We start from the raw sequence: 14,817 nt of genomic DNA, 5'->3' as shown, positions 1-14,817 counted from the left end.
GCCAATCCTTCTGAGCCCTACAGGGGCCCTTCCCTTGCCCAGGAGCTGCCAGGGTGCCCTTGTACCTTGCTGGAAGGAAGCCCCAGCTAGTCATTTATTCCTTCATGGTGCTTACTGCCTCACCTCTTCTCAGGCATTCTCCCATACCCAGACACTGTGCTGACATTTTTTCACACATTGTCCATGAGGTCACATGGTGTGGCTCCACCTGAATGGTGGGATTCACTCAGGGGTGCATTCTGGGCCTTAACTGCAGCCTCTGACTCCAGGCTTCATGCTCGTTGCTGCCCCGAGATGCACCTCAACAAACACAAACTGGTTATGTATCCACAAAGTAGAAACACAACAAAACAACATTCCCTGGCCAGACGGCTTTGGGGTAAAAGTACTTCTCACACAAGCCTAGTGACCTGAGTTCAATACCCAGAACCCCAGTGAATGTGGAAGGAGAGGACCAATTCCACAAAGTTGTCTTCTAGTCTCCCCAAGTGCATGCTTACACACACACACACACACACACACACACACACACACACACACATACACACACACACACACACACACACACGAAACTCTACTGGATCGCAATTCCTTGGAGGTCTTCAATACTACTTAGAAACCATTTTAGACTTAGTTTCTGAACACTCATATACAAAGAGCTGAGGCAAGCAGGCCAAAAGCTGAGGCCCTGCCTTCCTGTCAACTCTCTCCATCCCTGTCTTCTGGATCTCCTCATGAGCAACCCAAGAACTTGGGGAGGTGGAGGGTACTTGAAATTGAATTTGGTCACAGCACAGAGAGGTCATATTCCTGAGGAGCACCTTAAACCTTAATGGACAACTGCATCACTGTCCTCTCTTCTACATCCCCAAGCTCCACTACCACCAAGAGGTTTGTCTGACCCAAATGCCAGCGGGTCGTGCTATCTCTGACCCCTTATTCAGCTTCCGAACCTCTGCTCATGGGTAGGTCTTTGGTGAGATGCTTCAAAGAGTCACGTCAGCCACAGCACTTAACTCAGGCCTCTGCTGTAGAAATCCCCACGCTAGGAATAATGTCCGTCTGTATCTACGGTCCCCAGTAGGCTGCAAGGGACCATATCTTTATCCTGGGTGACCCAAGTGCCTGAATCACAGCGAACCTTAGAAATTGTTGTGTGGATGAACACCAGCAGTAATTTTAGAGACGGGAAAGATGCCGCAGCAGGTAAAGTGCTTGCTACCCAAGAACAAGGACCCGAGTTCAAACCCCCAGGACTCACATGAAAGTGGACTCAGCATCTTGTGTCTATAAGCTTAGCACTGGGCAGGCAGAGATAGGCAGACCCTGGAGCTTGGCCAGCCAGCCTATCCAGAATAGTGGCAAGCTTCAGGTTCGGTGAGAGCTCCTGTCTCAAAAAGTAAGGTTGCTAGCAGTAGAAGAAAGACATCCGGGGTCGACCTATTGCCTTCAAGGATGCATGCACAGGTGAGTACATCCATGTACACAAGCTCTTGAGGATGTGCATATTGCAGCGCGCGCACACACACACACACACACACACACACACACACACCACACACAAACACACACACACACACACACACTTTATCAGGAGAGGGAATTTTTTTGTGTCTGCACTGCCTATTAGACTGGCAATACATTTCCGTATGTGAGGTGGTATTCACCTTAACACACAGCTCACTGTCAGCGGCTACCCACTCCCCTACTTGGGGAACAAAAATCCAAGACAGTGAAAATAAGCAAATGGCTCTAAGAGCCCCATGTTTCTGTTTGGGAGGCAGCTTTGAATCAGCAATGAACTCCAAGTTCTTCTCTCAGATCTCTGTGGAAATCAGGGCTCACCCCGCGTCTGTCTTGTAATTAGACAAGGTTGCCTGGTGTCTGCCAGAAACATGAAGAGGTCCCTGCCCGAAAGAGCACAGAGCAGATGGGGTTGCTGAGCGCAGCTTGTGCGTGAGCACGCCGCCTGGGGAGAGAGGAAGGCAGAGAATCCGGAGCTGTGGTGCCTGCTACATGCGTCGCTGGAGGAGAGAATTAGATGCCACAGAAGCAGCTCCTAGGCTGCTAGTTCCCTGCACTGTGGCCCAGATGTCAGGGCCCATGCAGAAGAGGGATCTTCATGGGTCTTGCACCGTGGGGCCAGAAGTGCATCTGTAATGGACAGGTGCAGCAGCTAGGGTGTGGCTGCCCTGCGCTGCCAACCAGAGGTGGTCACCACCAATATGCACTTTGGCATATCCACAGGCGCTCCCCGCTGCTGGGATGCCAGGGACCGGCACCCCTCCTCCTCTGCTCATGGCGTCTCTTACCTGGCCAGGCTAACTGTGAGTAACTCTGAGCCCTTTTCTCAATCTTGTTTCAGCATAGGAAAAAGCCTCACAGGAAACTCAGCCCCCCAAAAGGTGGCAGAAAAGGGTCTGTCTATTCAAATCAGGATCCTTGCACATCAGCCAGTGCTGTGAGACCCAAGGGCACATAGAGAGATCCAGGAGATCCTGTGAACTGAGAACTCCATGCACACATCCCACAGGAACTGCCTGGAAACATCAAAAGAAGCATCAGGCTTGTGGTTTCCAACGTAACTTTCAAGTAGATTGGAAATCAATACAGACGTTGAGAAATCCCCTTTTACATAGAAAATGAATAGGGAAAACAAATGTATAAGAGCCTTCACAAAATCAGTCTTTCTGCATGTGTATGTGTGTAGTGTATGTGTATATGTGTGTATGTTCCTGTGTCTAGACACACATGTGGGTGGGTGCTTGTGTATGTGTGTGCTTGTGCACGTGAAGCTCAGAAGTTGGTATGGGTATCTTCCTCATAGCTCACTGAGGCAGGGCGTTTCACCGATCACCAATTTGACTAGTGTAGTTAGCTGGCTTGTTCTGGGGAATCCCTTGGCTTAGCTTCCCAAGTGCCGAGCTTACAGGCAGGCTAGCACACCACTGTGCAGTCCTCTAGGTGCTCGGGTTTGAAACTCTGGTCCTCATCCTTGAAGGGCAAAGTACTTTACCACTGCGGCATCTCTCCTCCACGGTCATATATTTCATGAACTTTCTAGTGTTTTTATTTATAGCACAGTAAGGGTATTATGTAATAAAGTTTTGTTTTAGTGATGTAAGTTTATTTATGAATTCATAAATATTTACTTACCTGTGTATCTTACGTGTGGCTAATGGTATGTTCTACGATATTAAAAAAATGCAAACTCCAACTTTGAATCAGATCGTAAAAACTTAAAAAACAAGCAGTAGCCTAGGGCCTCAATGGGACAGAGAAGGGTGGGGGTGTGACCCTGTACCACAGGGTAGGCCTGACTTCTCTTTGGACACAGTGGCCATCTCCCTGCTGTCCAAGGCAAGGACTTCTGGCCCAGTTAGCTGTGGGCTCTCCTTTCTTAGTCTGTCCCTGTGTTCTCCTGACTGAGTTATTAGATCCCTGAGCTACAGCAGGGATCAGAGGTAGGTGACTGGTCCAGTCTCACATGTCTGCCTTTCCTCTTTTCTCCTCATCCCCTAAGGGTGGCTGGCTGTTGCTACCTCCAGTCAAACCATAGGAGTCCAGGAATGGTCACAGCAGTTTCTCAAGAAGGTGGCAGACTGCCATATTTACTGCACAGGTGATATCTAGGGGACATGCACTGAAATAATTGTCAAAAGCAGAGAATGAAGCATGTCTGCATGTGTGTGTGTGTGTGTGTGTGTGTGTGTGTGTGTGTGTGTGTGTGTGTGTATGAGAGAGAGAGAGAGAGAGAGAGAGAGAGAGAGAGAGAGAGTCTCTTCTTGCAAATGATAGTTCAAAGACTACTTAAGGCACTTACACATCTCATATGCCATCTTACAAAGTCAACCTTAACACATGCCAACAAATAAAAAACACAAGCCAAGATGCATCCCCATGGCTACAAAACAATTAGGCTGCAATTTTCTAATAAAAAAAAATCAGAAACTAAAGGACGCAAAATGGAAAATTGGTTGACAATAACCATAACATTCTTGTGAAGAATGTAGTTTAAACTGGAGGTCAGAGCTCCAATTACTGACCTTCTAAGAAATAACGGGAAAAGGGCTGAGGCTGTGAGTCAGCGCCTGCCTAGGTTGTATGAGTCCCTCTACAAAATAAAAAAAAACAAAGTAACTAACCAGTTAGGTAATAATAGTAAGACACTGGACTGTCAAAATTACTAGATTGTGGATAAAAGGTTCAGAGGAGACTTTTTAGCTTTAAGGAATAGTGACAAAAATGGCTGACAGAGTGACAATAATCAACTAACACACTGCTGTATTTCAGAAACTAGAACACGTACTATGTATTAAATTGGCTATATCCTATTCAGCTTTACTTTACTAAATGTTCTAAACATTTCAAAAATTCCTTAAATAATATTTATTAGTTCTTTGAGACTTTCATACTTACCATATTTTGATCACATTCTCTCCCCATCCCCCAATTTTTCCCAGATCAACCCTTATCTTCCCACCCACTGACTTTGAGTCTCTCTCTCTCTTTTTTAAGAATCCCATGAAGTCCAATTTGTGTTGCCCAAATAATCTTGAGTATGGGTCCATGCCCTGGAGTGTAGTTGGTCTACCAGGGGTCATATCCTTAAAGCAAACTGACTCTCCCTCTCCCAGAAACTATCTGTTATCCATAGTTCCTCAGGCAGGGGTGGTATTTCCTGCTCACTTCCCCATCCATTCTGGGATTTTGTATGGTTTGAGCCTATAAAAGTCCTGTGCATACTGTCACAACCATTTTGAGTTTATGTGTGCAACTGCCATGCTGTATCTGGAAAACACCATTTTGTTGTCGGCACCCACTGCTTCGGGCCCTTACAAACTTCTACCCACTCTCCAGAATGATCTCTGAGCTTCATGGAGAGGGAATGATGTAGGTGTCCTATTGAGAGAGGCCTGCATCTTTAAGGAATATTAATTAGTTCTTTTATTCTCTACACAGTCTTTTATTCTGTACATATTGTCTAATTGCGGGTCTCTGTGTTAATCACCATCTACTGCAAGAAGAAGCTTCTCTAAGGAGACTGACTGATTAGTGATCTATGGGTATAATGATAAGCCATTGGGAGTTGGTTTAACACCATGTATATTTAGTAGAAAAATAATGTAGATTCTCCTGTAGGACCTGTGACCTGTCTAGCCATAGGCTCTTGGCCCTGATAACAGTGCCAGGTATAGGCTCCATCTCTTGGAAAGGGACTTAGATCCAATCAGAAAATACTTGGTTACTCTTATAACCACTATTGTATCAGTTGGGGTGTCTTTCTGGGCTTATTATAGCTTGTGGGGTTCACAGATGGGCGATATCATTTCATTCCTCCTCCAGTAGAATGTATAGCAACTTCTAGTACTAGGAGAGCTAGCCAGTGGGGGTAAGACCTCCAGGTCTGTACCAGATGGTCAAAAATCAGATGTAGCATTATGTTTGTGTCTCTTAAAGCAAAACTTTTATTTTTCTGACCACAATCTTGAGTTGTGACTGATAAAAAAAAAGGAACCAAATCCAGAAAACGATTATATAGAAAGGAAGGGATTCTTCTAACAGGTCTCCCAGAATTACTCACTTTCCTATTCTGAATAGGCATCTGTCTATAAATAAAATTTACCGAGCAAATTTAAGTCCTTGTCTGAATTATTTTCCTCAGACCTCCCAGTGGTTAGCACAGCCATCTCCAGTTCATGGGCAACTAAGCCACACAAGACATGCCTTGGTTAATTCTGCAGAGGTAAGTGGCCGACCCACCATTCAACTAAGGTTAGCTCAGAGTCAAGCCTTTGGTGTTCTATTCATAACCTCTCTTGTCATTTCTCTGACAAGAAATAAACAAACAAACAAACAAACAAATAAATAAAGTGACTTTATGCAGATGGTCACTCAAATCGTTCTGCAGTGACATTTCTACTTGGAGTCCAAAAGTGGGAATGTCATAAGCACCGAGTCTTAGCTAGCCTCTCCAGAGTAACAGTGGAGAAACATGCTTGCTGGAGTTTTTCTAGATTCTTCCTAAGATGAATGACATGTTTTACTTGTGCCTCATTCATACTGCTAGCTCAAGGGGAGATCCCTGGCCGTGTGCTCTCGGTCTTGGGTGGTGCTGAGACACCTGAAGTTGCCCAGCCCTGCCTGTGCCGTGGCGATTTAGGACCACCTCTCAGGATGCTGAAAGTTTAAGCTCCTGTGAGAGATAGTCACACTGGCCTCTCAGGTACTTTCCAGAGTCCAAAATGTCTTTTTGGATGGCTCTTAAGTTCAAAGGTCAGTTCATGTAGCTTCTAGCCAGCCTGATGTCTTATGTCACTGGAGTCCTCCAGTCTGTGGTTCTAAGTGGAATGGTTTTCCTGTGTTAGTTCAGGTGTCAGTGGGAGGAGCCTCTGAGATGCTCTTTAGCTATTGGTCCACCATATGCAAAGTCCCTGCATTGTGCCAAACCTCAGAGTACAGTCTCCTCAGGGATGTAGTAGGGTAGAGGAAGAAAAATGACAGTAGAATGCTCCAGCACAGCCTGCTTGACTAGTGGGGACACTAAGGCCCAGAGATGCTATCTGTCTTCCTAATCCTGTGTACAATACATATATAGACACAGAGGGTCAGACTCGGCGGGGGGTCCCATGAATTCTATTAAAGATCTTTGCGTAGGAGAAGGGACATTCACCTCTTCCCTTCATTTCTTATCTCTGAATCACTTCTCAGTCCAAGACCAAAAAATACACCCCCTGGGCTGGAACGGCCAGACTTCAAAACTGCCTTTGAAATAGGACACTGTGGGAGAACGCAGAAACTCCAAACACATTTATCAAACAGTTCCCCTTTCGCCACATGGTGATTTAAAACTCTCTCCAATTTTCTAGTCAGCAAATGATGTTCCCAAATGTAAGGCTGTTCCTCTAGCGATGGCCTTGCCCAGCACACTGCCTGCAGGCAAACGAGGAGTGGAAAGAGGGAGAGGCAGGCGATGGAGGAAGGAAGCAGAGAGCAGGCAAATGGGGAATGGAGAAGAAAGGGAGGAGAGAGAGAGAGAGGTGAGGGACCGGAGAAGAGAGGAAAGGAAGACTTACAGATCTTGCTCCATAGCCCATGGTCTAGAATTTTCTTCAATGCCTCTAAAGGAAGCAAGTGTCCACTGGCTTTTGGTCCTTTCCTGTCCCTTGGCACTGCACTCCATGCAGAGGACAGCTCAGCTGTGGTCGGCTGTCCTAAGCAACTGTGAGGACAGCAGTCTCCACCCTTCTTTTCCAGGTAATCTCCTGCATGACGGGATGAAGTGACCCCATGGAGCATCTTCGTGCTCTGGGAGGCCTGGCATAGAGAGCCAATCCTCTTTGGGTATTTGGAGGGACACTGGCCAGGACTTGGGAGAGCAGTGTTCTAGTCCTTTGACCTCTTGGCTTGGAAGGGAGGCTGTCCCCTGAGGAATGCCATGTTGAAGTCCTTCTGAGTGTAGGGAACCTCAGGGCAGCCTTGTGCAGAGCTCACTAGGGACAGAGGAGACCGGGTCAGACACTGGCAAGGAATTCTGGGGCCGGGGAGCCAAATCAGAGAAAGGCTATTGGTTTGAACTTCCAGAGAGCGCCGAGGAGGAGGGTGGCACAGCTGGCCCCCAGCACCGCTGACATTTGGTTCCATGAGAGAGCAATAGCTTGTTCCAATGTCCTGAGCACAATTACCAAGGCTAAGCTGAGCCACGTGACTGCCATGCTGTGTTTTCAATTATTTCCCCTCCCCGCTTTGTCTCTCTCGGTGCCAGGCCTAGAGGGAAGTCCCTTCCACAGAAGCGCAGCTCTCCACTTCAGCCCTTGCGTTCTTCTCCCTTTCACATTTTCGGGGACGACAAGGCTCATGTGGAGCAGTCTTTGCTCTTAGATGGAGGATGAATGCCTTGCCCCCGCCCCCTGCTTCTTCACTCCCATCCCATGGTCCCTGTCATCTCTCAGGAGAGCCCAGCCTTAGAAATGGCCGCTCCCTGTAGAAGAGCTTGCTTTTTACAGCTGACAGTACTCAATGGACACATTCTGAAAATATCCTCACGGGACGGGCGGTTTCCACCAAGGAATCTGACCCTCATCTGGTGTAAGTCCCGCGTGCATCCCATGTAACCAGCCAAGGAAGCCTGCAGCTTTACACCTCAGCCTCCAAGGACCCCAGGGCTTCTTTGCACCGGAGGATGCCTAGCCAGTGATTGGTCATAGCTGGGGAACTTGAAGGTTTGGAAAGGACATGGAAGAGAACGGGAATGGGGTACATAATTCCAGAGTCTACGGGAACTGTGGGATTAAGACTGCCCTGTTGGATCAAGAACCAGCTGCTATGCATGGAAATGGACCAAGGTGAAGACAAGCTTTGACAGGAATTGAAGTAGCTTAGGAAGTTCTAAGGGCCTAGGAAGTCATCATTTTCCAGGACTTAGACCTCTAGCAGCAGACAAAACAACTATTATTGCATGAAGATACACTCTTAAGCCCAAACTGGAATATGTTAATTCACATAGCAGAATAAATACCATAGCTTCAGGCATGGCTGGATCCAGCTGCTGTATGTGAGCATCTAGGCCTGGTTCTGCTCACATTCCCTCTGTTCTGTTCTTCGTACTTTCTTCCACTTCCCTCCCCATCTGCATGACTTCTGAACCTTCCATGGTGATGTTACTGTCCAAACAGTGGTGCTCAGCAACTCACTCTCAGGTCTTCCCTGCCTAGTGTCAGAAAGTCCTGGAAGGATTTTTAACACAAAACTGAGTAGTTTTCAAACTTTCAAATGGCTAATGTGTTAGTGCTGGCTGTGACACACACACACACACACACACACACACACACACACACACACACACACACACACACCATGTACCCTAAACACCCCATACCCCACACATCCCACACACCACACACATATACTATGCATGCCCCACTGAGGTTGGTCTGAAAGGAAGGATGAGGTTCAATCGAAGTTGTTATCTGCAGTGACTCTGGCATTGAGCTACCAGTTCTGGGAACTTGAATGGACAGAGATTTGAGACATGCTGGAGACGTCAGCCCAAGGGCAGCTGGGATGGTTTGGATTGGAAAGGGGATATCTGAAAGAGAAACAAGTAACAGGAAGAAAATGGCACTGAGAAGGCAAAGACCGCGAACAGACACCGAGCCATCCTCTCGAGACAAAGCATGTTTCGGCGGAGCGGTTTGTAGCCTCCGGACTTGGCAACTGGGGCTCTGGACACATTAAATGCGGAACTGATACAGGAGTTTCCATGGCTTTAGGGGAAGGAAGCAAACCCTGGTGCCGGATCTGGAAGCAGTGGTGAGTGAAGGAGAGAAAGAGCAGAGAACAGAGCGTTTATTCAAGAGTACCAGGATTGGGGGGACAGGAGCCAGATTTGTTTGTTTTTCAAGATAGGGTCTTATCTGTCCCAGGGTGGCCTTGAACTCACTACATAGCTGAGGCTGGCCTTGAAGTCTTCATACTCCTGCCTCTCTACCTCCCAGGTGCTGGGATTACAGGCACCGCTGTGCTTGGCTTACCACATCATTTAGGGACAGAAGAGGGTTGAGTGTATTCACACGCTGATCATCCAGACCCCAGGCAGCTGGAGACACTGGGCGAAGGTGGGCAAGGTAGCGGTCCGGGGCTGTGAGGAGCCAGCGTGAAGGCTCAGGCTCCGGCCACACTGCATAGTTTTTATGATGCTCACTGTCCCATGCTTTGGTCATCTTTCTGTGACACGAGGGCAGTAATCAGAGCCCACAAGCCATTTTCTGAGGACTAAGTGGTAGCGCAATCAGAACGCTGCCTGGCACACCACAGTGACATTCTGAAGTAGTCATTTCTGAGTGTATGATGGAGCTAATTTGGAGATAGCACATTCACTGGCCAGTACTGGAGCCCAGCTGGTGGCCATGAAGGTTTCCTTGTACCAATCTGCTCAAGAATGGGTGTGGCCTGAAGGATTCAGAAGCCTGCCACCAAGCACAGCTGTCACTACAGGGCCTCTCCATTGTGGCTGGAATCCTCCTATCACGTGAGCTAGAAGGTCAGAGAACGCAGGGCTTTGGGATATTGGCCAGGGGTGCCTCATGAAATGGCCGGTGCTGAGTTATGTCCTTTTTTTTGGTAATATTTATTTCTTTATTTAGTGTGTGCATTGTATGATTACAAACATATACACCACTGTCCATGTGTGGAGTTTAAAGGTCAGAGGACAACTTGGAAGAGTCAGCCTTCTGCTGTGTGGGTTCCAGGATCAGACTGAGGTCTTTGAGCTTAGTGGCAAAAACCTTCAGTGGCTGAGACTCTTCATCTTGTCAGCCCAAGATGCAATGGTGCTTTTGGTTTGGTTTGTTTTTTTAACATTGTGCGTGCGTGCGTGTGTGCGTGCGTGCGTGTGTGTGTGTGTGTGTGTGTGTGTGTGTGTGTGTATTCTAGTGCCATGGCACACGTGTGAAGTTGGTCAGAGAACAACTTGAAGAGACTGTCTCCTGTCATGTGGCCCTGAGTACCAAACTCAGGTTGTCACGCCTGGTGGTCAGTGCCCTTCCCCACTCTTGCCGTCTTCTGCGTTAACTTCAGCTAAAGCACTCAGCCCAGTGCCGGATACACAGACAGCTGCCGAATAGTCGTTCATCTAATTATTAATACAGAAGGCAATAAATGGGCTGGAAGGTGATTCAGTCAGGAAAGTGCTCACTGTGTAAACACAAGGCCCCGAGTTCAGACCTCTAGCACCCAGGTATAAATATGGGTGTGGTAGTGCCCACCTGTAATCCCAGTGTTGTGAAGACAGAAGATGATATCTGGGGTTCACTGGCCAGGGAGCCTAGCCAAATAGGAGAGCTCTGGGTTCCGTGAGAGACCCCCATCACAAAAAATAGGTGGAGAATGGTAGAGAAAGACATCAGATGTTGATCTCTGGCATGTGCATGAGTGTGTGTATGTGTGTGTGTGTGTGTGTGTGTGTGTGTGTGTGTGTGTGTGTGTGTGTGTCTGAGTGTGTAAGTCAGGTGTTTCAGACAGTATCCTAAGAAAGCATTCTCTTTTGGGGGACATGTGAAGGTTCCTGTGCCATAAAACGTCGGAAGCTCTTTGCATCTCCCCATTCCATCCGGCCTGTGCACAAACAGCAGGATGGGCTGCCAAGAGCATCTCCACAGTTTGCTGTTTTGGCAGCAGCAGGCTTTATTGGGTGGCATGTACCCAAGTCAGAACTTAGCTGGCAACGGCATCAGGCTGCTCTGCCACCTATCTCATGGACACCGAATCCGTGGGAGGTGCCTCTGGGCAAAACTGTGCTGGGCTGTGGGCCTGACAGGGGAGCCAGCCTGGAGCTAGGAGCCTGGGAGAATGAACTGGTGGGATGGCTGAGGGAGTAGGCACTCACAGCCCTACCTGTCACAGGGGTCAGGCTGTGTGACCTTGGGCCTGAGGAAGGGCACATGTGTTTGTCAAGAGCCAGCTGTGTGCCGAACCTTCTGCGCTCACCCCAGCCACAGCAAACTGGCCTTTAGAAGACTCCAGTCTTCAGATCTTCACCTGGGATCAGAATGTATCAGTGGTCACTGGGCCGAGTCCTGGGCTCTAGCGTTCCTTTGGAGACACTGCAATAGATACTAAAGAGTACAAGGGGACCCGGGCAGTGGGTGCCATCCTCCTTGACCTCCTCCTTACTCAGCTTTACAGACTGTAGAGTTTCGTTTAAAGATTAGCTTCCAAGGTTAAAAGCCCTGCAAAGCCACAGGCCCCGGGAGCAATTTAATTCCTAAACCTTTCCCCATGACTCTGACTCTTAGCTTTTTTGCTAGCATCTTAGATTCAAATTTCTCTTCTCTGTTCCTCAGTTTCCCTGTCTGTAGGATGAAGGCTTGGATAAAGGGTTATGGCTTGGTCTTTGTGAGCCTGAGACATGGAGAGGATGTTAACTCCTGGAGTTATCTAAGCTCCACTTGGCCTGCAGACTGGCTGGGTCCAGGGATTCATCTGCTCTGCTTCATGGGCACCCGCAGCCCAATCCCGGAACTTGAGCTGGCAGCATGTCACACCACTTCTTCCCATTTCTTCTTTCCTCCAGGGACTCATGAAGTGGCAGCTAAGGCCAGTTCAGCTGCCACTCAGCGGCCAAGGCCCGGAGAACAGGAGAGGAAGAAGCGTGGCCTCACTTCCTCTCTAAGGATGGAGCCCCACAGCCACTCCGGAAAGAGCCGGAAATCCACAAAATTTCGCTCCATTTCCCGTTCCCTGATTCTCTGTAATGCCAAGACCAGCGATGATGGCTCTAGCCCTGATGAGAAGTACCCCAACCCTTTTGAGACTTCACTGTACCAGGGCAAGGAGGGTTTCCTTCACTCCTCCATGCAGCTGGCAGACACATCAGAGGCGGGGCTCAGGAACATTCCAGATCTGCCACTGGCATCGGGAGCTGCTCAACTCCAACCAGCTGGGACTGATCGCGGCCAGCACTGCAGGAAGATGTTCTTCATGAAGGTATGGCCAAAATCTGCGTCTCTGGCAGGGCCCATAGCTCTGATGCCATGAGTTAGTCTTTGGATCCATTTAGGCAAAAGCAGAAAAGCAAGACGTTCTTATTTTGAACAGCAACAAGGGAAAAGTTGAAGCAGGACCACCTAGAGCTCATGGCAATGGGCTTGGTAGTGAATCGGGTACAGCCAACATTCTTCTCTGAGATATTTGGTGAGAGGTGGTATCATTTGGAGATAGACTGAGCCTAGATCTCTGGTGAAAAATACCAGCTCCATAGTTGTCATCATCACCCAAGCATCCCTGGGTAAAGTGTAGACAGGTCAAAACATACCTACCCTTCACACCCAGAGCAGTAAGCAACTGGACACAGGAGAGGCCTTGGGAAAGCAGGCTCAGAAGCATGGATGGAAAACTAGCTTCCAGAATGTGACTGTGAGTGTTTTCCAGGTCCCTTCGTTCAATTGCAATGTCAAGTGTTTGGGGCTTGAGAATGTTATCCCCCGTTAGATGACTGTCCTTTTGTGAGGGAAATTGTTGGGGTACGGGGCATCCAGGCTAAAGACATGTTGTAATTATTCCCTAAGGAGTGCCATAATTTTGCTTTTGTGCCATCTATGGATGGAGAGACATCTCAAGTGTCCAAAGAGTTCTGGACCTGAAGTCATTGCTGCCCACACAAGATGGGCAGGACCCAAGGGGTTTCTCCCATAGCTTATTGCCAAGACCCTAAGGCCATCATGTGATCAAGTAGCAGCTAGAGAAGGCATTCTGCTGCCTTGGTGAAGTCTGGTACTTTTGTACACACTGACCATCAGGAGGGAACTCGCTCTTGAGTCCTTATCTCATAGGTAGCATCAGGCCACACTGTGGAGCAGATAGAGGTGGTTGTCCTAGTAACATCTAGACAGAAGCATCATCCTTAAGGTCCTACTTAGAGTAGTCTGCGCCATCACCTTGAGGGTGACTCCCACCGATGAGCCTTGAATTCATCTTATGGAGTAGAAGACAAAGCCAGTGTCTTGATGGGCTTCAGGTAAGCTGAGCAGGCCCTCAGCTGTTCGTGAATGAGGAGAGATTTATGCACCCAAGAGTTTGTTTGTTTAGAGACAGGGTTTCATATATCATGGGCCGGCCTTGAGTTCCCTATGCAACTGAGGAAGAACCTGAATATCTCGTACTTCCTTGGCTACTTCCTCAGCAGTGAGATTGCAGGTGTGGGCCACCACATCTGTTTCTGCAGTGCTGGAGATCAAATCTAGAGTTTCCCCGCAGAAGCACTTTACAACCAAGGGACATCTCCAGTCCAAGAGTCAAGTGTATTAATCACAATAGGAACTTGTGCAGATGAGAGCTCAGGTAAGTGAGATTCCGGAATCACTCGGGGATCTCACCAACTCCTAGTGTGGACTTTATTAATGCACTTCTATTTAATCACAAGGCATTTTCTGAGAACCTGCTATGTGCTGGGCTCTGTGGTGATCCGGATTCTGCCCATTACAAACCTGCTTAGAGTGTAAGCTATCCTCCAAGAGGAGTGTGGGGCTGCAGAAGGAGAGGAAAAAATAAGGAGCATGTCTCGAGGGGTGCTGGCTCTCCTTCCTTCAGGCAGTATTTACCTAGTAACTAACTGGGGAAAGGCTTTATGTGATGAATTGCCCTTGTATGGCTTGCATCTGGCCAAGGGATGTAGGTGTCAACAACTTAATGCATGATGCAGCATTTTATAGAGAAGGGCCATGAAGAAATATTGAGCAATACAAGGGGTGTGCAGTGTGATAATGAGGCACAACGGTGCTGTTTGTGAGACATGATCACAAAGCCTTCTCTACCAACCAGACCCTCAATCAAGAATCTTTGAGTTGAAAAGTGAGTCGTGACCATTTCAGCAAGAGCATCACAGACAGAGGGGCAGCACATGTAACAAGGGGAAGAAAAGAATACTCCCAGGAGTAATTAGAAGGCTGATTCAAGAGGATGGCTACAAGTTCAGGACAAGCCTGGGCTACATAGTAAATTGAATTCAGCCTGGGATAGGCAACATTTGGCCTAAGGGGGGGGAAAGTAAGTAAGAAGTAAAGTGTGTTGTACGCATCAGAAAGTCTAGAACATGATGGGCAGAGAGTAAAGGGAAGAACAGCAGGATGGGAAGCCAAAGTAGCGCCAGGGTCCTAAGCAGGGCTGTGGCAAAGCGATGCAGCTTTATTGTAAGGGTGGGAGGCAGGAAAGGGACGTGATCAGGTTGCTTTAACAGGAGTACCCAGGGGCCTGGCAAACAGGGTTGGGGGCCTTCTCGGGAGGCTACAGTGATAAGCCTGGGCGAGAACGATGTGGGTT

The 14,817-nt window shown here is 48.1% G+C and overlaps 1 protein-coding gene across 2 annotated transcripts in view; it reads left to right on the top strand.

The window, feature by feature from the left end:
• The window catches only part of Il16 (interleukin 16), a 95,487-nt gene that overhangs the window by 11,087 nt on the left and 69,583 nt on the right, over nucleotides 1-14,817 (top strand). The window contains exons 1-2 of one of the 2 annotated variants that reach the window (XM_076546411.1): nucleotides 9,212-9,312; nucleotides 12,074-12,486. In XM_076546411.1, coding sequence (XP_076402526.1) covers nucleotides 12,175-12,486 — 312 coding nt within the window. In that variant the 5' untranslated portion in view covers nucleotides 9,212-9,312; nucleotides 12,074-12,174. Of the gene's footprint in view, nucleotides 1-9,211; nucleotides 9,313-12,073; nucleotides 12,487-14,817 lie in introns of those variants that run through there. The other variant, XM_016008530.3, reaches the window with a different exon arrangement.

This window comes from Peromyscus maniculatus, chromosome 1 (genome assembly GCF_049852395.1).
Source record: "Peromyscus maniculatus bairdii isolate BWxNUB_F1_BW_parent chromosome 1, HU_Pman_BW_mat_3.1, whole genome shotgun sequence".
NCBI lineage: Eukaryota > Metazoa > Chordata > Mammalia > Rodentia > Cricetidae > Peromyscus > Peromyscus maniculatus.
This window is presented reverse-complemented; position numbering and strand designations above follow the sequence as displayed.